Source organism: Podarcis raffonei, chromosome Z (genome assembly GCF_027172205.1).
Source record: "Podarcis raffonei isolate rPodRaf1 chromosome Z, rPodRaf1.pri, whole genome shotgun sequence".
NCBI classification, from domain to species: Eukaryota; Metazoa; Chordata; class Lepidosauria; order Squamata; family Lacertidae; genus Podarcis; species Podarcis raffonei.
This window is the reverse complement of record NC_070621.1, coordinates 48349043-48371627: the sequence shown is the minus strand read 5'-3', so window position 1 is coordinate 48371627 and position 22585 is coordinate 48349043. Positions and strand designations below refer to the sequence as shown.

Here is a 22585-nt window from a genome sequence, read left to right as displayed (position 1 = left end):
TAATTTCATTCCTATACTGCTTTATATTTTAAAGAGAAAAAATCTCAAGGCAGTTTACAACACATAAAAACATCAAATTAAAAAATCCAGAATAAAACAAATTCAGGCTTCAAGGAGAATATTTCAGATCCTTCTCTAAGTAACATTTTGCTTTCTCCGTATTTATTTATTTACCTACTAAATTTATATGGCTGCCCCATAGCAGAAGTACTCTAGGTACCCAGTGTGGTGCAGTTGTTAGAGTGTTGGATTTAGACCTGGGAAATTAGGGTTCAAATCCCCATGCAGTCATAAAGCTCACTGGCTGACCTTAGGCCAGTCACAGCATCTTAACCTCACAGGGTCATTGTAGGGTTTAACCAAGGAGCGGGGTGAACTTGTACTTCTTGGATGAATAGGTGGGATATAAATGCTATAAATAAGCCCTTCTGCTTACCTGCTTAAGAAAGCTGGAGGGGCCTGCCAGATGGGATGTCAGTTGCCAACCTGGCACCCAGAGATCTCCATGTCACAATTGGACTTGCACCAGTTGCAAAACACCTGGCGCTTGAGGAATTTCGAACACTGCTAGGATGCTCTCCTAAAGACTATACAATTGTGCCCAAAACTTCCTCTTTCTTCCAGCAGTATGAGGAAGCCATGAATGCCAGGCATACTATAATGTATAGCTACTTTATTATTATTATTATTATTATTAGTAGTAGTAGTAGTAGTAGTAGCAGCAGTAATAGTATAACATAACATCCTTCATCTGACGATCCTGGGATGGTTCACAACAGAAAAAACTTCAACCCTTTCATACTATAGAAGCTTTTCAATAGGACTTGTTACCCTTCGTTTGGAACCAAGTTATATTTGTTTACCATTAAAATATCAGATTCGGGGAATGATAGGTACATGCCTCTCATCCCTTATTGTGGATAACCAGTCTTCTGCGCAGTCTTCAATAGGGTTGCCAGACCCACTAGTGACTTAAGATTCTTTCTTGAGCGTTCTTTTTAACCCTCATTAAAGAGCAAAGAGGGACGCGGGTGGCACTGTGGGTAAAAGCCTCAGCGCCTAGGGCTTGCCGATCGAAAGGTCGGCGGTTCGAATCCCCGCGGTGGGGTGCGCTCCCGTTGCTCGGTCCCAGCGCCTGCCAACCTAGCAGTTCGAAAGCACCCCCAGGTGCAAGTAGATAAATAGGGACCGCTTACTGGCGGGAAGGTAAACGGCGTTTCCGTGTGCTGCGCTGGCTCGCCAGATGCAGCTTTGTCACGCTGGCCACGTGACCCGGAAGTGTCTTCGGACAGCGCTGGCCCCTGGCCTCTTAAGTGAGATGGGCGCACAACCCCAGAGTCTGTCAAGACTGGCCCGTACGGGCAGGGGTACCTTTACCTTTACCTTAAAGAGCAAAGAAATGGAGTCAAGGTAAGCAAACTGTGTGTGGCACTGTTTTTCTGTAGCAGCCTCAAAAGACTTTATCTAAAAAGAATAAAAAAGTACCATATTGATTCTTCCGGAAGGGTAAAACTTCACCTCAACTCACTCCTCTGCCTTTCCCCTGCAACTGAATAGCAAACTTGCTTTACATCATAACAAGTCTTTGCTAGAGCAGTATATAAACTCTGATATAGATTGCCAGATCATATTTCTAGGCTAAGCTAATTATCACTTGACAAATAGCCAAGCTTTACAAGAAATGGAATTCAGCAGGGCATAACTACCTGCTTAAGAACAGAAACCCCTCTTTGATGACTTCCTTGGAATTTACACTATGTTCAGTATTTTGCAAGTTTTTTAATAACTGAAAGATAGGATTAGTATCGAAAAGAATATGGTCTGTAGGTCAATATGCAAAGCAGGATACTCCTTAGTGCACATCTATGATGACCACCTTAAATGCAGCAATATCTTTTCTTCCTTCAGTTTGAATGGATTTCTTTAGCGGCCCAAACCTGATCTGTGGCTTCGACAACTTGGAAAGATATACAGTGGAACTTTTCAGTTTGAGTGATAAGCAAGCAGCATATTTTGACATAATTCGTGTGTGTGTGTTCATGCTCTGAAACTCCAAACCCCTTAGCAGTCAGAACGTTAACCTTACTAATGTGCAACACTTTTGCTGCCATTTGAGTGATAGGCTTTTTAATTGTAAATCCAGAGATTGTGTTGTGTGGAACATGAACCCTTGCCATTTTTTGTGTTCCATGGATGTGTTTTATTTTATTTTTTTCAAAAATTTTATTGATTTTCACAAAATTATAAACAAACAAACATAAATCATAACCTTATTAAAACTAATCTTATTAACATTGTTAAGTGACTTCCTCGTATCCCCCTGGTTAAATTTCAATGCATATCATTTTAACGGTTTTCCAAATCAGTATTCTTATAAAATTAACTTAATCACTTAACATCTTTCTTTCTTTCCAATTCAGCATTAAACATATTAATTCATCATGTTACATATTTAAATCCTAAGTCTATCTGGTAATTGCAAGCTTTTTACAATTAGTTTAACTTAACATATTTAACTAAATAATCATTAAATTTCGTACATTTTTCCTGGTACTCCTCCTCCTTCTGGTCATGGACTCTTCCAGTCATGTCGGCTAGCTCTGAAAGATCCATCATCTTCATCTGCCATTCTTCCACTGTTCTTGCGTTTTCCACTTCTTAGCTAATAAGATTCGAGCAGCAGTTGTGGCATACAAAAATAATTTAACATCTTTCTTGGGCAATTCCAAACCTGTTATTCCAAGGAGAAAGGCCTCTGGTTTCTTTATAAATGTATATTTCAACTTTTTTTCCAATTCATTATAAATCTTTTACCAGAAGTCTTTCACCTTGGGGCAGGTCCACCACATATGATAGAAGGTACCTTCTTTTTCTTTACATTTCCAACATAGATTATCACAGTTATGATAAATCTTTGCTAATTTAACAGGGGTCAGATACCATCTATACATCATTTTCATTATGTTTTCCTTTAACATTGTGCATGCAGTGAACTTGACCCCTTTCTTCCACAATCTTTCCCAATCCTCAAACACTATGTTATGTCCTACATCTCTTGCCCAATCTATCATCATGGATATGTTTTATTGAGGAAACGGGAAGACATGCACACATCTGGAAGTACTGCTTCGTGGTTGTATTAATGAATGCAGTCCTAAATTGGTGCTAGTGTTCCTGTGCACATGAGGCGACTTTGAGGGTTGTTCAAGCATACAGTTGGGAGGTTGCCCCTGTAATGAGGGATGCAAAATTTATATGCTTGAGCACTGGCCTTCAGACAGCACTGAGATGGTGGACCTCCAAGGCTTTGAAGTAGGGTAGATAAAAATCAATGATTTTTTATTTTTATTTTTTAAAAATTGGATTTTTATATATATAAATCAGATTTTTTTGATTTAAATCCGATTTTTAAAATAAAATGCTTTTGGAGGAAAAATCTTTCTAAAGATAGTTTTTTATTTAAGCTACATCATAGTCCAAAGGCTATTCATCAGGAAATAAGGATTTGTTTTAAGTTTTTCATGTGTACTAAAACTAAAAAAAACACATGTTTAACCACATCAGTTAATGAACATGGATACGTATTGTCAGGGAACTGCCATCTGAGACGCAGGAGGTGAAAGGGCTCACGGAGGGTGAGAGAGACCATTCAGCTGAGGAGGGAACCAGCAGGGGGAGAAGTGGAGTTCCAAGGGAAAGTGAGTCGGAGGGAGGGCTCAGAGACACTTCAAGCGAGAACAGTGGGGAGGTTTCAGGACCTCCTATAGGGGCACCCACTCCTCGCCGGAAACTGTCACGCCGAGAGTCCAGAAGACGCGTTTCCGTTAAGGAGCTTTTATGCTGGAAGAAGTTCCGTAAACGCCCACTGTCCGATTCAACGAGCGACTGATGGAGCCATGCTTAAGGAGCTCCGTCACAGACAGAGGTTTGTGGACTTAGCCAAACTCTGAGGGACTAGGATTTTACGCACAAGCAGCTCACCATCCCATCACAGCAATCGGACAGTCCCTGAAAGCAGCTTGTGCAGAGAGGCATCATGAGCAACCCAGCCGGAGCCGGGGGAGCAGGAGGAGCTGGAGAGGGTCCAAGCCTGGAAGAAAGGTACAGGGTGTTGGAAGTCCAGCTAGCACTGCAAACGGCGAGGCTAGAGGAAAGGAGGGCGCAGGATGCAGAAAAGGCAAAAGGCGCTACACTAGCAAGAAAGATGCCAGGATTGGTGCAGAAGTTTGGGGGGGACCCCAGGAACTACCAAGCCTTTAGGACAGAGATGCAGTATGCTCTCGAACTGCAGTTTAACGACTTTCCCGACGAGGCATCGCGAGTGGCGTTTGTGATTGGCCATCTCGAAGGGGGGGCGAGAGACTGGGTTAGACCCCTGATGGCAGGGAATAGTGAAATGCTGAAGGACACGAGGAAGTTTTTTCGCGCCATGGATTTGATGTTTTCCAGCGAGATTGAACAGGGACTGGTGCGCAGACAATTGATGGCTTGCAAACAGGGTAGCCGATCGGTTCGTGAGTACTGGACTGAGTTTACAATGTTGATACATAAATTGGGGTGGGACCTATCGGCGGAACCCATTCAAATGCTATTTGAAGAGGGGCTTTCTTCGGCGGTGAAAGACGAACTTTCCCGGGCGCCCAGGGCGGAGTCTATGGACCAGCTGACCAAATCAGCGCTGACCATTGGAGCGCGCCAGGAGGCAAGAGCCTTGGAGAAGTGGGAGGGGAAAGGAGAGCGTTGGAGGGATTTCCGCATTCCAGAGATTCCAGAGCCAAGTTTCCCGCCAGGAGAGCCGATGGAAGTTGGAACAGCGCGCGCGCGCGCAGTTTCAAATCCCAGTGAAGGGAGGAAGAAGGAGGGAAAGAGCGCCAAGAAATGTTATCTCTGCCAGCAGCCAGGTCACTTTGCCAGAGTCTGCCCGCAAAGAAAGGAATGGCAAGGGATGGCGGGAGCTGTTGGGGGAAAGGAGGAGGGAGTCCAGGAGCCAGTAAAAGCCAACGCCTGGCTGCCACCGTCAGGGCACTGCAGCCAGGCCAAGGAGCAGTAAAAGTGCCCACTCCGGAACCTCCAAGACCAGCCCTAGTAATAGAGGTGTTGCTAGAGCTGGCAAACGGATACCCACTAAAGACAAAGGCGCTGTTGGACTCAGGCAGCTCCTGTAATTTTATGAGTAAGGAGTTTGCAGCTGAACACCAGATACAGATACTCCCTTTAAGCAACCCCCTGCAGGTGACCACTATCGATGGGAGGGAGCTGTTGGGAGGAGAAGTTAGCCTACAGACCGTCCCAATGGTTATGAGGGTGGCCAGGCACACCGAAAGGATAGCGTTCAATGTGGCCACCCTGGGAGGGGCTCCCATCATTTTGGGAATGAGCTGGCTAGCGTTGCATGACCCACTAGTGGGCTGGCATCAGAGAGTGGTCTCCTTTGGGTCAGCACATTGCCTGGAACACTGCAGAGAAGGAAAGGTGCCAGAAGGGGCAAAAGCCTTTCTAGCAGGGACGGAAGTGGCGGACAAAGGGAAGGTGCCCAAACAATACGCTGACCTGAGCAAGGTCTTCAGCGAAAGGGAAGCAGATAAACTACCACCGCATAGAGACTTTGACTGCCAAATTAACCTGGTCCCTGGGGCCCAGCTCCCCGTGGGCAAGCTGTACGCCATGTCAGACAGGGAAATGCAGGAGTTAAGGGAGTTTATTGATAAAAACCTGAAGAGGGGCTTCATCAGAGAGTCCAGAGCGGTGGGGGGGAGCCCAGTGTTTTTTGTGGACAAAAAAAACACACGGATAAACCCAGGCTTGTAGTGGACTACCGGCGGCTAAATGCCGTGTCAGAACCAGTGACTTTCCCCATGCCCAGGATTGATGACATTTTGACCAGGGTGAGGAAGGGAAAGATATTCACGAAACTGGACCTGAGAGGGGCATACAACCTGATACGAATAAGGAAAGGGGATGAATGGAAAACCACCATGTTCAGCCCTTTGGGGGCTTTTGAATATTTAGTCATGCCATTCGGATTGCAATCAGGCTCCGCCTGTTTTCAATCGCTCATGAACCATGTCCTGGGACCTTTGCTCTACAAGAATTGCGTGGCCTTCCTCGATGACGTGCTGATATATTCAGAGAATGAGGAGCAGCATGTAAAGGATGTCAGGGAAGTGCTGAGCCAGCTGCAAGCAAACCAGCTGTGGGTGAAATTGGAGAAGTGTCAGTTTCACACCAAGGAGGTGGAATTCCTGGGGTACCGCTTATCAGACAAGGGATTAGCCATGGATCCAGGCAAGGTCCAGGCGGTGCTGGAATGGAAGACACCGAAAACGAAAAAGGATGTGCAAAGGTTCTTAGGGTTTGGGAACTTTTACCGTAAATTCATCAAGAACTTTGCCCACTTAACGGCTCCCATCACGGACTGTCTAAGCAGCAAGAAGAAATTCGTTTGGACGGCGGAGGCGGAGCAAGCATTTGAGGAATTGAAAAGGGCATTCGCTTCGGAAGAACAGCTCCTGCATGTGGATTTACAAAAACCCATGAGAGTGGAAACTGATGCCTCAGACCGGGCGGTGGGGGCGGTGCTGCTTCAGCCAGGGAGCAATAAGTCGGAATGGAGACTGTGTGCCTTCTTTTCGCGTAAGCTGAACAAATCCGAGAGGAACTACACCGTATATGACCGAGAACTACTCGCCATTCACGAAGCGTTCCGGAGATGGAGACATTTACTAATTGGCGCACAGCATAAGGTGCAAGTGTGTACGGACCACAAGAATTTGGAGTATTGGAGAACGGCACGAGTGCTCAACCAACGACAAGTGAGGTGGGCCCAGGAGTTCTCCAAATTCCATTTTGAAATCTGCTATGTGCCAGGTCCAGAAAACATCAGAGCGGACGCTCTCTCACGCAAACCTGAATATTTGGAGGGGGAGGGAGCGCCTGAAGAGAGACATATTATCCCAGAGGACCACTGGGTGTGTGGGGCGGCCTGGGTGGGGCAAAGAGAACTGGTAGAGGGAACGGTAAATGATGAATACGCCCAGGATAAGCTCAGAGGTTTAAGGAGAGAGGGAGAAGACCCCGGAGGTTTTGAAGAAAGAAACGGGGCATTGTATTACAAAGGGGCACTATATATACCCGAAGGGGAATTGAGGGGGAGAGTACTCAAACAGCTGCACGACAACCCCACAGCGGGGCATTTTGGGCAACACAAGACCATGTGGTTGGTGACCAGGGAGTTTTGGTGGCCCAAGGTGAGGGAGGATGTACGGGAGTATGTGAGAAGGTGTGACCAATGCCAGAGAGCCAAAGGAGAAAGGCGGGTGCCAGCGGGGTTATTAGAACCGTTACCCACACCAGAACGACCGTGGGAGGCGGTATCGATAGATTTTATGACTGATCTGCCTAAATCCCAGGGGAAAACCGCCATACTAGTCGTAGTAGACCTGTTAACTAAGATGGGTCACTTTGTAGCTTGCTCACATGCAGTCACGGCGGAAGAGACAGCGAAATTGTTTGTAGAACATATTTTTAGGCTGCATGGCGCCCCCTTGAGGGTGGTCTCCGACAGAGGGAAACAGTTCACGTCCAGATTCTGGAGGAAACTTATGAGCTTGTTGCACGTAGAGGTCAACTTTTCGACTGCCAGGCACCCTGAGACCAATGGGCAGGCGGAGAGGGCAAACGGTATCCTCCAACAATACCTGAGGTGTTATGTCAATGACAGAGAGAATGATTGGGTCGAAAGGTTGGCGCTAGCGGAATTTGCTTACAATAATGCAGAGAATGTGTCCACCGGGATGAGCCCCTTTTTGGCTAATTATGGGTGCCACCCCAGGGCGTTTCCAGGGGGAGGAGGGGAGAGATGGAGTGTCCCGGCCGCTGAACATTTTGTAGAAGAAATGGAAGCGATCCATCGTCAACTCCAACTCAACTTAGAAAGGGCCAAAGAAGAATATAAGAGGCAGGCAGACAAGAGCAGAAGGGAAGGTGAAACCATTAGGGTGGGGAGTCAGGTCTGGCTATCAACCCAAGGGTTGCCGTTCAAGGGGGGTTGCAAGAAATTGAGACCCAAAAGATTGGGACCATTTGAGGTCATCCAACAGGTCAACCCAGTGGCTTTCAGACTCCGGTTACCGAACCACATGAAACTGCACCCAGTATTCCACAGGTCATTACTGTCACCATATAGGGGGGAAGGTGAAGGGGTATCCACACGGGGGCCAGCCATAGAAGAAAGGGAAAGCAGCAACCATGTGGCGGAAATCATCGACTCCAGGTGGAAGGGTAATCAGGTGGAGTATTTGGTCGCGTGGGAAGGGGAACCGGAGTCGGAAGACACCTGGGTGACGGCAGAGGAGGTCCGTGACGAGATCTTGATCGAAACATTCCACCAAAGGTTCCCCAGGAAACCTCAGCCAGTAGCGAGGTTCTGGAGGGAGTACTTTGGCACCACCGACGATGAGGAGGAACTGGAAGGATTCAGGGAATCGGAGCTGGAAGAAGGAACAGACTCCGATGAGGAGGAGTACTTGGAAACCGGAAACAGCAACAGGTGGAGGGAAGTGTTCGAAACTTCGGAAGATGAGGGAGGTTCCTTCAGGGGTTTTGCTCCCTCGCCTCCCGCAGAGGAGGGGAGGGAAGGGGGTGAAGGGGGCCCTGGAGGGGAGGTGGATGTCAGGGAACTGCCATCTGAGACGCAGGAGGTGAAAGGGCTCACGGAGGGTGAGAGAGACCATTCAGCTGAGGAGGGAACCAGCAGGGGGAGAAGTGGAGTTCCAAGGGAAAGTGAGTCGGAGGGAGGGCTCAGAGACACTTCAAGCGAGAACAGTGGGGAGGTTTCAGGACCTCCTGTAGGGACACCCACTCCTCGCCGGAAACTGTCACGCCGAGAGTCCAGAAGACGCGTTTCCGTTAAGGAGCTTTTATGCTGGAAGAAGTTCCGTAAACGCCCACTGTCCGATTCAACGAGCGACTGATGGAGCCATGCTTAAGGAGCTCCGTCACAGACAGAGGTTTGTGGACTTAGCCAAACTCTGAGGGACTAGGATTTTACGCACAAGCAGCTCACCATCCCATCACACGTATGCTATAATGTTATTGCTTTAGTTAAATAAATTGTTTAAATTGTTATTAAGGAAATTATTACTTTTTTCCTTCCAATAAAGTACAGCAGAAAAGTTGTCCAAATATAAAGAGTTAACTTATTAAACTTCACAATCATTTCATAATTATCTGTCACAGAATATAGAACTGTAGAGTTGGAAGGGACCCTGAGGATCATCTAGTCCAACCCCCTGCAATGCAGGAATATGCAGCTGGTCTATACAGGGATTGAACCTGCAACCTTGAGTGTTATCAGCACCATGGTCTAACCAACTGAGCTATCCAGGCTCATCTGTCTATGTACGGTATTTCTAATAGTATGACCAAATCAGTAATTTTTGATATAACTGTAAAAGCTACTCTGAAAATTTATTATTCCAAAAATGAAACCTTCCTCTGGTTGTAAATATTAAGATTATACCAGCAAGAATGTAAAAAAGAAAGATTTAAATCAAGTCTTACTGACTAGGGATTTAAATCAAGTCTTACTGACTAGAGATTTAAATCATGATTTAAATTGATTTGATTTAAATCAAATCCATGCTGCTTTGAAGTAACTTGATTATTGCTACTGGGGATGCCTGAGAGCGGAAAAGATTGTGGCTTTGAAGAGACTTTTGCTGAGTCTGGATTTAAGGGGGAAGATCAGAATAAGAAGCACCATCGAGAGGTTTGGGACAAGTGAATAGACGATAGCATTTGGGTTGGTTTTTCCTAAGCCAGCTGTATCTGTCTCATTAAACAAAACAGTTACCTACTTACACACATGTAATGCTTTCATGACACACATGGGCTGTGTAGCATGAGAATAGACGCCTGCATTCCTGAGGAACTCCTGAAGAGTGCTAGATTAACTGGATAACTACTTTGTAGAGTTCCACACCCCTACTACCCAGTTGCTCTTCTGACCTTCTTTGCAACATGCACATGCTGTAAGCAAATTATCATTATTTGTATGCTGGAGGTAGTTGCATAGTTCACCTGAAGAACAAAGACATGCATATTTGTAGATAGGTTAATAATAGCCAGTGTGCCTCATTACAGTAGCAGGTATTTGGAAATGTTTGGGATAATTTATGCCAAATTTGTATGGTGTCAGTGCGCTAACTCTACCATTTTATTAAGAGGTTTAACATTCAGGGCAGAAAGTAGTGTGTGGCTTCCTGCAATGCAGATTGATTACTATGATCTCATCTTTTAGGCCTTTCATTGTGTCTAAATGACCTTTACACCATCTTAGTTATAATCCCGTGTCTGGCACAGTATGGGTTAGCTGATTCTGTGTTGCAAACCCCACCCCTACCCCGCCATGTGCAGTGTTTTTATTACAAACATGGGATTTGTAACTGTGAGAGCATAAGAAGAGACCTGCTGGATTAGACCATAGGCTGATTTAGCTCAGCAGTCTGTCCCCAACAGACTTCACAGATGCTTTTTGGAGCTTCCAAACAAGGGGTGAAAGAGACCAGACCTCCTCCATTGGCTTTTATGCAGCAGCTGGAATTTGGTGTCATGCTGTGCCTGGACATCCAAGATGCATTTTGCCATTGTGGCTCATTATAAGACCAATTCATTTGTCTAACCCCTCTTTAAAGTGATCTGAGCCGGTGGTGATCTCCACAATGTGTGTGACAGTGAAAACTCCATAAATTCTGCCCTCTGAAGTACTTTCTTTTGTCTGTTCTGCATCTGTTGTATGGTCTGAAAATACCGTATTTTTCGCCCTATAGGACGCACACACATTTCCCCTCCAAAAATGAAGGGGAAATGTGTGTGCGTCCTATGGGGCGAATGCAGGCTTTCGCTGAAGCCTGGAGAGCGAGAGGGGTCGGTGCGCACCGACCCCTCTCGTTCTCCAGGCTTCAGGAAGCTCTGCGCAACCCTCGGGAGACTGGCGCCACTTTGCGCCCGCCTCCCGATGGCTGCGCAGAGCTGCCTGCATTCCGAAGCCTGGGGAGACCTGCGCGACTTACCGCTGGCCTCCCTAGGCTTGCGGATAGCAGGCTGTTCTCTGGGGTGGGATTGGGGGAAGCTCGGGCTTCCCCCGCGCCAGCCCCGCGCCTGGGGGGGAAATAAATTTTTTTCTTTATTTCCCTCCCCCCAAAAAACTAGGTGCGTCCTATGGGGCAGTGCGCCCTATAGGGCGAAAAATACGGTACTCCCTATCCAATTTTATTGAGTAACCAGGAACATAGGGTTATAAGAGATGTAGGGGCGGGTATTTATTTCGTTCATGCATACTTTTATAAGTCCCCCAATTATGGTATGTTTCCCCAGCCACCTTAGTAAAGACCCCAATTGCTCCTAACCCTTTGATAATTTTGGTTTTTCTTTTCTTTAGAAATGCAGTGACCAAAGTGGTACACAGTACTGTACTCCAAAATGACCAATAGACTGATACAAAGGCGTACAGATGTGGGCAGTTCTGATTGCAACTTTGTAATAATCCCTAGTAAGGAATTTGCCTTTGCACAATCCTCTCATATGGAATTTATTATTTTGATCCACTACACCCACAAGATCTTGCCTAATACAGTGGTACCTCAGGTTACAGACGTGTCAGGTTACAGACTCTGCTAACCCATAAATAGTACCTCGGGTTAAGAACTTTGCTTCAGGATGAGAACAGAAATCAGGCGGCGACGGCGCAGCTGCAGTGGAAGAGGCTCCATTAGCTAAAGTGGTACCTCAGGTTAAGAACGGACCTCCAGAACGAATTAAGTTCGTAACCAGAGGTACCGCTGTAAGTCACTTGCCTGTTCAGATCCCATCAGCTTCCATATATGAAGTTTGGACCATTTCCCTCCGCACCTATCCAGTTATTTGACACCCATTTGCAGTTTTGTTGCCCATTCAGCTAATACAGTGGTACCTCTGGATACGAACAGGATCCGTTCCGAATCCCCATTCACATCCTGAAGCGAACATAACCCGCGCGTGTGCAGGTTGTGATTTGCCTCTTCCATGCATGACGTAATTTTGACCGTCTGCGCATGCGCGAGCGGCGAAACCCAGAAGTAATGCATTCTGTTACTTATGGGTCACCGCAGAGCACAACCCCGAAAGCGCTCAACCAGAAGCATATTTAACCCGAAGTATGACTGTATTGACAAATTAAATTAAAGGTGCCTGAGAATTTCTGTTAGCTATATTTGATGTAGTTGTTTAGATGCCCACTTTGGAAGAAAACCTGAATTCATGGGTATCTGGTTATCACCTTCCACAGCGAAGAGGGGTGGGCGCACACATGCGCAAACACACAAAACTGCAGTTTTGCAGTTTCCCTATTCCACTTTAGGAACACACATACACACACATGTCTTGTGGTCTGACAGATATTTCTGACAGATATTTAAAGAAATGTGCTGACCAGGCCCCAAGTTGATCCGCCAGTGGAGTGGCTTTAGCTGTCAGCGCACCGTATTTTTCACTCCATAAGACGCACCTGACCATAAGACGCACCTAGTTTTTAGAGGGGGGATGCAAGAAAAAAAAATTCTTTAAAGGGAGCGCTGAACAGAGTCTGTATGCATTGCAGGATTTTCCCCGAGAAGGGAGAAGGGCAACCCGTCAGTCCCTTCTCCCTCCTTGGGGAAAAGCCCCCAAGAGCTGCATACACACTCCGCGTGCTCTTTAAAGGGAGTGCGGCTCTTGGGGGCTTTTCTGGGAGGTGGGGGAAGGGACTGAGGGGCTAAGCCAGAAGCTAGAACAGCAAGAGGGAGCATTGCACAGCGATCCCTCTCGCTGCTCTGGCTTCTGGGATAGCCGCTCAGCCTGCACTCACTCCATAAGACGCACACACATTTCCCCTTACTTTTTAGGAGGGAAAAAGTGCGTCTTATAGAGCAAAAAATACGGTATATAGAATTTTTAGACAAAAGTTCTTAACGATACATTGTGAAGTGTTTTTACATACGTTGCTGTTGCTAATGTGTGAATGGTAGGAAACACACACAATGCATTTAGTAATTTTTTTAAAAAGATATTTATTAAAATTTTCAATTTTTATACAAACAAAAAACAAACAAAAAAATTAAAAACACATATAGTTCACAATACATAATTTTCAATAACATATTTCTCTGACCTCCTCATACCTCCCCTTCTTGTAGTCCAGTTCAAATTATTTGTTCAGCAAATCCTTATCTCAAAGCATTACAGCTTGTAAAAACACCTTATTTTCTATCCAACATCTTAGGTTATTATAACCTTAAATTTTTACTTATAAAATTTTTTTTTTCATATTCCTTTATACCATTACAGCTAGAAACCACTTAATTTCAATCCAGCATCATTCAACATTCCTTAATTTTACAATATTTCTGTAAATAGTCCTTAAATTTTTTCCAATCTTCTTCTGCCGACTCTTCTCCCTGGTCACGGATTCTGCCAGTCATTTCTGCCAATCCCATACAGTCAATCAGCTTCATCTGCCATTCTTCCAGAGTGGGTAAATCTTGCGTCTTCCAATACTTTGCAATGAGTATTCTTGCTGCTGTTGTGGCATACATAAAAAACGTTCTATCCTTCTTTGACACCAATTGGCCGACCATGCCCAAGAGAAAGGCCTCTGGTTTCTTCAAGAAGGTATATTTAAATACCTTTTTCAATTCATTATAAATCATTTCCCAGAAAGCTTTAATCCTGGGGCACGTCCACCAAAGGTGAAAGAATGTACCTTCATTTTCCTTACATTTCCAACATTTATTATCGGGCAAATGATAGATTTTTGCAAGCTTGACTGGGGTCATGTACCACCTATACATCATTTTCATAATATTCTCTCTTAAGGCATTGCATGCCGTAAATTTAATCCCAGTGGTCCACAACTGTTCCCAATCAGCAAACATAATATTATGTCCAACGTCTTGTGCCCATTCAATGCATTTAGTAATTTTTGTCTTGCAGGTGGTTGACAATTTTATCATCATGGTTTACGATACACATGGTTTCAAATACACATGGTACGAATAAAGGTTGGGGAAGAACAGGGAGGATAGAAGAAAATAATTGAATGTGGCTACCCAATCCTGTGACCTCTAGCATTATAAAAGCATTTCCATCCGTAGTACATGGAGGAGTGTCTGCCACATGAACCTGCTAAAGTGGCAAATAAAAGAAAAGGGCCTTTCTGGTTATGACTCCCTTTCTAGAGAAGGTATTTTTGGCATCAGCTATTCTCTGGGAAGTTTTAACCTCTCTATCCTGCTGCTATGATTTTATACTTTGCACTGCAGCTGATTTGTTTTCTTGACTATGACTAGCTTTATATTTAAGCACTGGCCTGGCAGCCATTAGTGACAAGGGATCAAAGACACCACCTTGTGCCATCTGTCCATGCATGGCAACTGAGCTCAGATGACGCAATGCCAGGGTACTGCTTGCCTCAGAGGTGTACTTAGTACCCACTAGAAATTTTGTATATTTTATTGTACAGCACTTGGTAACTGATATGAAGCAGTTTATAAATATGCAAATAAAATAAATAATTGCATGCAGGTAACTGAGTGGGCTGACATAAAAAAATTGTGTGCACGCTAGAGGGCGCTGGGGGGGGTGGAAGGTAGAATGCTCCGTCAATCCTCTTCCCACCCAGCATGGAGGCCAAGTGGGCTGATAGAATAAAAACGAAATAGGCAGGTGGAACAGGATTTTCCATCCCTCCCCAGCCACCCTCCTGCAGGCAATGTGGCATTCTTGAAAGCTAGTTGGGCTTATTTGCACGGCTAATTATGACTATTTAAAATACAGTGTTGTTAAAAACAACAACACCATACCTAGCTATCCTGGAAAAAGTTACCCTAAAAATCTTTGAGATTGTTAGTGAAAAGGTTTATCATATTTGATGGTAAAATACTAGACTTATTGCAAAAATATTTTTCTTTGAATTTACACTCCAAGGTGTCAGGCAAATGACTTTTCTGATTCTGTACAAAGCTGTGATTTTTCTGTGTGAAACAGGAGAGTACTTATCTGTTCTCACTTCCGTGTTTCTGGCAGAATAGAATGATGTCTGTAGTCTACAGACAAGGAAGGAAACACTGTGGCTTTAATAATTATTAATCAAGCTTTTGAGGTTATGTGACATTGGAGAACACAAAGGGATGAAGTCAAAGAAGTATTTCTTATTTATTTCACATGTAGAAGTTAGTATGCAGCAATACTTGATCCCATAGTTCGTGCTGATGCTTCTCCCACCCTTTGAAAAGAACTATTAAACCAGAAGAGACACAGATGAACTATCTACAAAGAATCATTTTAAAGATATGCACAGCTGAGTTTTCCATAGATAATGTGGGCATTTCATAGCCTAGTTTTGTTCTCACGTGCATCTCTCATACATTTTATTCCAACAGTTTTTGCAGAATATCTTCTTCATGCTGAGTATTATGTATCTGTATACATCAGTGTACACCGTTCTTTACAGAATATCATGTTCAAATAAGATTTAGGTGCTTGCCTTAGCCTCAAGCAACAGTTGTGGAGGAGGGAGGATAAGGAGAATTGGTCATGATGGTGGTAGAGCATCACTTGTAACAAATATGAACACAACAAGTTGCCTTATACTGAACAAGACAAATGGTCCATCTAGTTTAGTTCACTGTTTGAAACTCCGATATATAAGCCAGACCCCAAATGGTTCCTTAAACCAGGGTCACAGTTGCCAAAACAGAATGTCTAGTTGTCATTTTTGGACCAGATGGCTCAATAGTTTTATTTTTCAATATGACCTTTGGGTTCCTAACATTTGTTCTGATTGTGCAGATAAAATATAATGGATGGAATTACAGGATGTGTTGCTAGTGTGTGAAAGCAGTCAAGATCCAAGGATCTCCAGGCATGCACTTCCAGATGGTGGAGATTTCAGGCTCCATCCTGGTGCCTAGGCATCTTCACTTGGTCACAACTGGCTGATAGCCATGTGCAAAATGTGTCTGGCACCTGGCGAATTTTGAACACTGGTTTAGTGCTGTCTACATTGACTGGCAGCATCTTTCCACCTACCCGGAGATGTCAGGGATTGAACCTCAGATCTTCTGTATGCAAAACAGATGCTCTACCACTGAGCTATGTCCCTTTCCCTAATGTGATTATAAATACAAGAACAAAAATTGTACTTAGTGGATCAGGTCAACTAGTTCAGCATCCTATTCTCACAGTGGCCATCCAGATGCTTGTATGAAACCCACAAGGAGGACTCGAGTATAAAAGCTCTCCCCCTCCTGTGGTTTCCAGCAGTTGGTATTCAGAAGCATAACTGCTTCTGACCATAGAAACAGAGTACTGTAAGCCTGCAACATAGATGGGGGTTATGTTCCTGGGATTGCACCGAAACTCAAAATTGCATGTAGTCAAAACACATTGGGTTCAATGGCAAGTGGAGGACCTGTTCCCTGCTTGAAAGGCCTTTTCCACTTGGCCTGGTAGGGCAGGTCCCTGACTAACTGCAGCTACAAAAATCTGAAAGAAACTCTTGCAGATGTGGCACTGTCTGTGCTGGACCATTGTCTTGCCTTGGTAATGGACTGGATGAGAGTCAACACACTCAAGCTCAATCTTATAAGACTGAGGCACTGTTAGCAGGTGTTTTACTAGATTGGGAGGTTGCCTGCTCTGGATGGGGTCGATCGGGGGTACTTCTGGATCCTTTGCTGTCTCTTGGGGTTCTGATGTCCTTGGTGGCATGGATTCCCTTCATCAGCTTTGGCTGGTGGCCCAGCTGTGCCCCTATATGTACAGGGATAGCCCAACTTCTGTTGTCTATGCTTTGGTAACCTCTAGGTTATATTACTGCAAATAATGTAGGGCTGCCCCTAAAGACAGTTTGGAAACTTCAGCTGGCACAGAATTTGGCAGCCAGGTTGCCCGCTGGGGCAAGATGATTAGAGCCTAATGCACCAATCCTGGCTTGACTGCACTGGTTGCTACCATATTTTTCGCTCTATAAGACGCACCAGACCACAAGACGCACCTAGTTTTTGGAGGAGGAAAACAAGAAAAAAAAAATCTGAATCTCAGATCCCTCTTGCTGTTCTGGCTTCTGGGATAGCTGCGCAGCCTGCATTTGCTGCATAAGACGCACACACATTTCCCCTTACTTTTTAGGAGGGAAAAAGTGAGTCTTATAGAGCAAAAATACGGTAATTATGTTCTGGGCCCAGTTCAAAGTGCTGATTTTTACCTAAAACCCTTAAGCAACTCAGGACTGCAATATCTCAAGGGCTAAAGGTAAAGGGACCCCTGACACTTACGTCCAGTCGCGAACTACTCTGGGGTTGCGGCACTCATCCCGCTTTACAGGCCGAGGGAGCCGGCGTTTGTCCACTCCACAGACAGTTTTTCTGGGTCATGTGGCCAGCATGACTAAGCCGCTTTTGGCGCAACGGAACACTGGCACCAGAGCAACGCACGGAAACGCCGTTTACCTTCCCCCCGGAGCGGTACCTATTAATCTTACTTGCACTTTTGGGCATGCTTTCGAACTGCTAGGTTGGCAGGAGCTGGAACCTCAATGGTAGCTCACAACCTTTTGATTGGCAAACCCAAGGCTCAGTGGTTTAGACCACAGCGCCACTCGCGTCCCTACCTCAAGGACTGTCTTTCCCCAAATGAACTGACCAAAGCCCTGCAATCATCATCTGATACCCTTCTTCACGTGTCTCCTCCACAAGTGTTCCAGAGTGTGGCAACATGAGAACGGGTGTTTTCTGCAATGGCTTCCCATTGGAATGCTCTCTTCAAGAAGGCTCGTCTGTCGGCTTTATTATGCATCTTTAGGTGCCAGACAAAATATTCCTTTTCTACCAGGCCTTTGGTACACCCTTTTAAATAAGGGAGGGGGGTTATTGGTTTGCTTTGCTTTTACTATGCATTTTGTGTTTTTATTTTGTATTTTATTTTATTTGCTGTGAACTGCCCTGAGATCTTCGGATGAATAAGGTCTTCCCCCCCCCCATGCCCACCTTTATGCTCACTTTTTATTTATTATTATTTTGCCAAGTGTTTAAAGCTGAATATGCACAATTAAATGCACATAAGTTGTGGGCTTCACTATCCAAGTTGATGGCTGTCACTGCCTCCTGCAGGAGTGAGTTCCATTGTGTGTTCTTAGGCTGCTCTTAAGTTTGGGAGAAAGATTAAGTGGCTAATCCAAATCCAAATGCTTCATGGAAGAAATTAGTTTTTCAGAGGTGGATGCCTTTTCTTAGGACAAATCAATTGCTGATGGAACAAGAGTTTGCTGGAGTTATTTTGCTTGATGGGTTACTGAGAGGGAACAGTGGCTCCTTTCTTTCCTCTCCAAGAGCATTGGACAGGCAAACTTCAGGCTTGCGGGATTTCCTTTGTTCTTTACTAGAGCACTGAAAGTGCAAAATAGTGACTTGGCGGGAGAATATTTTTAGAATTAAGGAGAAGTGTGCCATATTACATTTCACAAAAGCCTATCTTACCTACTTAATTTATCTAAATACTGGTGGAAGGGAGTTCCCTTCTATCCCCAGAATTTGAAATGAGCAGAAGATGATTCCAATCTATATAGACTGTGGATGCTTGATTTTTCATCTATCTGTGCTTTAATTTCCAAAATAAAATTGCCATCGTTTAAGAACAGCATATTTCTTGCACATCTCTCAAATGTAAACTAGAAGACTGAGCCGTGGAAATGTCTTTTCTCCTCTCTTTTTTTTAGATCTCTCCAAGAACAGATTTACTGAAATTCCTCCTGATGTGTTGCAGTTTTCACCACTTGAGACATTGAACCTCTATCACAACTGCATCAAATCAATCCCTGAAGCAATTAAAAATCTGCAAATGTTAACATATCTCAATATCAGGTAGGTAATATTTTCCTACTTCCTAAATGTAATTGCTTGTCATCCAAGGTAGCCTGTTTAGCTCATGACCGTATCAGCGTCCTCCTGTGGGTGACAGTTGACTGAAGAACCACTTTCCAGTCAATAAGTCAAAAGGTAGAGCATAAGGAAGTCTAACTTTGTTCCTGGTATTCCTTTTTTCAGATTGTGATGTTTGAGAGGCAAAGGTAAAAGTTTTAAATTTCAGTTTGAGCTTCTAGGAATGCTAAAAGAGGTTTGCTCATTCTGCATGCCTGTGAAAAATTTGCTGGACCAACTACAACACAGGAGAGATTGATGATGGGTTGTATCCAATGTTAGTCATACTTGGAGTAGCCACATGCCTCACTTAGGTCTATTAATTTCAGCAGGTCTACTCTGAGTAAAACTTAGTTGGATACAGGACAATGTTTTCTGAAATAACATTAGTGTTCTCTTTGTGTGTGTTGTGTTTGATTATTTTTGAGTTGGAGTATTGAGTGTTAGACACAAGTGTAGCGTGAAGAATGTACAACTTTCTTTCTTGCTGCATGCATTTCCATATACATGGCAAAATAGATACATACATGGTGGGTAATTCCCCCCCCCCCAATTGCAAAGACTAGCCCTGCAAGAAAAATGTATTTGAAGTAGCCTTTTGGCATTGTGAGTCTGACAGCTACTCCAGCTTTTAAAAAATAACATATTGTCATAACTTGCTTTTGTAAACTCTTTCATAAAACTGACTGTTGTCTGTAGTTAGCTTGTCAGTTGTGCTTTTAGTTTTCAACTTTGAAAGACAGAGGCTTTCCTGCTAATTCTGCATGTTAGCTTTGTGACTTATTTGAATTATTCAGATTTAGAGAGCTCAGATGTTGTAGTAGGAGAACTGTCCTCTTGTTACCTGGTACCTTGTTCTACAACAGTTAGGTCCTAGCTTTAAAAATACAGTCATACCTTGGGTTGAAATTGCTTCAGGTTGAGCACTTTCGGGTTGCACGACCTGGAAGTAACGGAACACGTTATTTCCAGGTTTCGCTGCATGCGCAGACAGTCAAAATGATGTCACGTGCATGCACAGAAGTGGTGAATCGCGACCCACGCGCACACAGGCGTGGGTTGCGTTCACTTCTGGATGCAAATCGGGCTCCGGAATGGATCCCATTCGTATCCAGAGGTACCACTGTAGAAGTGGCTGCAGAGAAGACCTACAAAAATGCTTAATTGGCATAAGAAGAGGAAAAGCTAAGAGGCCCCTGGGCATAAAAGGAGATTATAGGAAGCCACAACAGACCTCAGATTCATAAAAAAGAGATTGTGGAGGAGAGAGCAAAACGTTAAAGGGAACTAAATGACAAAAAGCTTTATATTTTGAGATTGCTAATAGGAATGGCTTTCTAACTGCTCAGATCAGGCCAGAAATGGACCATATTACTTAGGCAGCATATGTAATCTCCGGTTTTGAATGCATTTAACAAGGCAGAAAAGAACCTGTCAATTTGCAGTGGATATTGTCCTTTTAATTCTGACATTTCAGATATAGTTTACAGCAGTGGTGTCCAAACTTTTTTCAAAGAGGGCCAGATTTGATGAAGTGGAGGGCCGTGAGGGCCGACCAAAGTTGTTAACCTTTTTCTAGGATTGAAGTTGTTGAGCTTTTTTTAGGCCAGATTAGGCCTCCAAAAACACACTTTGGACATGCCTGATTTACAGTATTGTTAAAAGTGGCAACTAATATTTCCTTTCTCATGTACCTGTGATCTGGTCTTGGATGCAGTGGGGCTCTTAAATGGCCCTTTATAGCTATACCTACTAAGGTCAAGCCTTGGCTCCTGAATGCCTCTGTTTTGGAATGCCAAAAACCCAGAAGTAAATGCTCCAGTTTTCAAATGTTTTTCGGAAGCCAAAAGTCTGAAGCAGCTTCTGCTTGAGTGCAGAAAGCTCTTGCAACTAAGCCGTGCCTCAGTTGTCAAACATTTCAGAAGCCGAACGGGCTTCCAGAACAGATTACATTCAACAACCAAGGTTTGACTGTATTCTTATTTTAAAATATATATTCTAGAGTTGGAGGAACTTCCTTAACAAAGCCTGTTACAATTAATCATATCACTCTGTATTCCTCCCTTTCAAAATCCCAAACCCCAGTTCCCTTTAAGGAAATAAAGCAAATGACTGAAGCATTCTGCCTTACTGTTAAGCTTTCAATATTTTGACCAACTCAGTGGGTCCCCTCTGGCTTTATAGAAAGTGAATTTTAATATCATGTAATGAACTGAGAAGAAAGTAGGAAAGTAGCAAGTTCTGTTCCAAATGAAGTTGCTAGCTTAGGTGTTTGAAGTCATCACATGAGAGGGATCTCCCTTTTTCTCCCCCACCCCCAAATGAGGGTAGATGTGGGAAATGCAACTACCAACTACAACTTGATTTTGCAAAGGGTTTTTTCCTCCATTAATATATATGTGTGATGGAAACAGCAGCTCACACCATAAATAAGAAGAATGAAAAGAGAGACAATTAATAATTAAATGATATATTGGAATTTAGTGGATTCATGGAGACTGCACCATCCTAGGGAAAAATCTTATTCATATTTTGCAGGAATTCACAATACCCAGCACAGAATTGATTTGATCATTCCTTTACTAGCCGATGTGACATTGATATTCCCATTATAGCTGATCACTCAGCAGTAATATTGGAATATAATCTATTCAATACCCAGGAAGGTATGAGGAGATGGTATCTTAATATATCATTACTAAATGATAAAAAGTTCATTCAATATATAATGCCAGAAACGCAAATATATTTTAAAAATAACTCCAAATCATTAACGTCAAGACTGATGGAATGGGAAGGCTACAAAGCTTATATCTGAGGGAAGATAATATCTTTCTCTGCCAACATGGTCAAGATGCAAAGATTAAAAGAAAATAACCTAAAAATTATTTTAAAACATTATGGGGCGATAGGGCAAATAACCCATCTAGGGTTAAATATGAAAGAATACAACAACAAACACTAGAACTGAATAGTATACAGTGGTACCTCAGGTTAAGTACTTAATTCGTCCCAGAGGTCCGTACTTAACCTGAAACTGTTCTTAACCTGAAGCACCACTTTAGCTAATGGGGCCTCCTGCTGCTGCCGCGCCACTGGAGCACGATTTCTGTTCTCATCCTGAAGCAAAGTTCTTAACCCGAGGTAATATTTCTGGGTTAGCGGAGTCTGTAACCTGAAGCGTATGTAACCTGAAGCGTATGTAACCCGAGGTAACACTGTACTAGCTCAAAAAATTGAGTTCAGCTTATTATGTCTAAGACAAACATATTGGGATCAGGGAGGAAGACAGACAAAAATTCTAGCTGTCTGTCTAAAACAGAAGAAAATGAACCAAATAATACCTTTAATAAGAAAGGAAAACAACATTGCAGCGACCTCATCAACAGATATAAATTTTTTGGGGGGATGAACATAAATAAAAATAATAAGGACAACCCTTATCAGCATGAGAAATTAACAATATGGGCCAACCCAAAATTAAAAATTGCAAATCAAGTAATAATTTGGCAAAACTGGATGATAAAAGGTATTTTGACACTGAATCAATTAATTGATGAGAACTACAAATTTGTGGAATATAAGACTTTGCA

General features: G+C 43.8%; 1 protein-coding gene across 4 annotated transcripts in view; it reads left to right on the top strand.

The window, feature by feature from the left end:
- The window catches only part of LRCH2 (leucine rich repeats and calponin homology domain containing 2), a 60033-nt gene that overhangs the window by 11626 nt on the left and 25822 nt on the right, over window positions 1-22585 (top strand). For all 4 annotated transcript variants that reach the window (XM_053373377.1, XM_053373376.1, XM_053373379.1 and 1 more), the window contains exon 2: window positions 18791-18935. In XM_053373377.1, the coding sequence (XP_053229352.1) occupies window positions 18791-18935 (145 nt within the window). The remainder of the gene's footprint in view (window positions 1-18790; window positions 18936-22585) is intronic.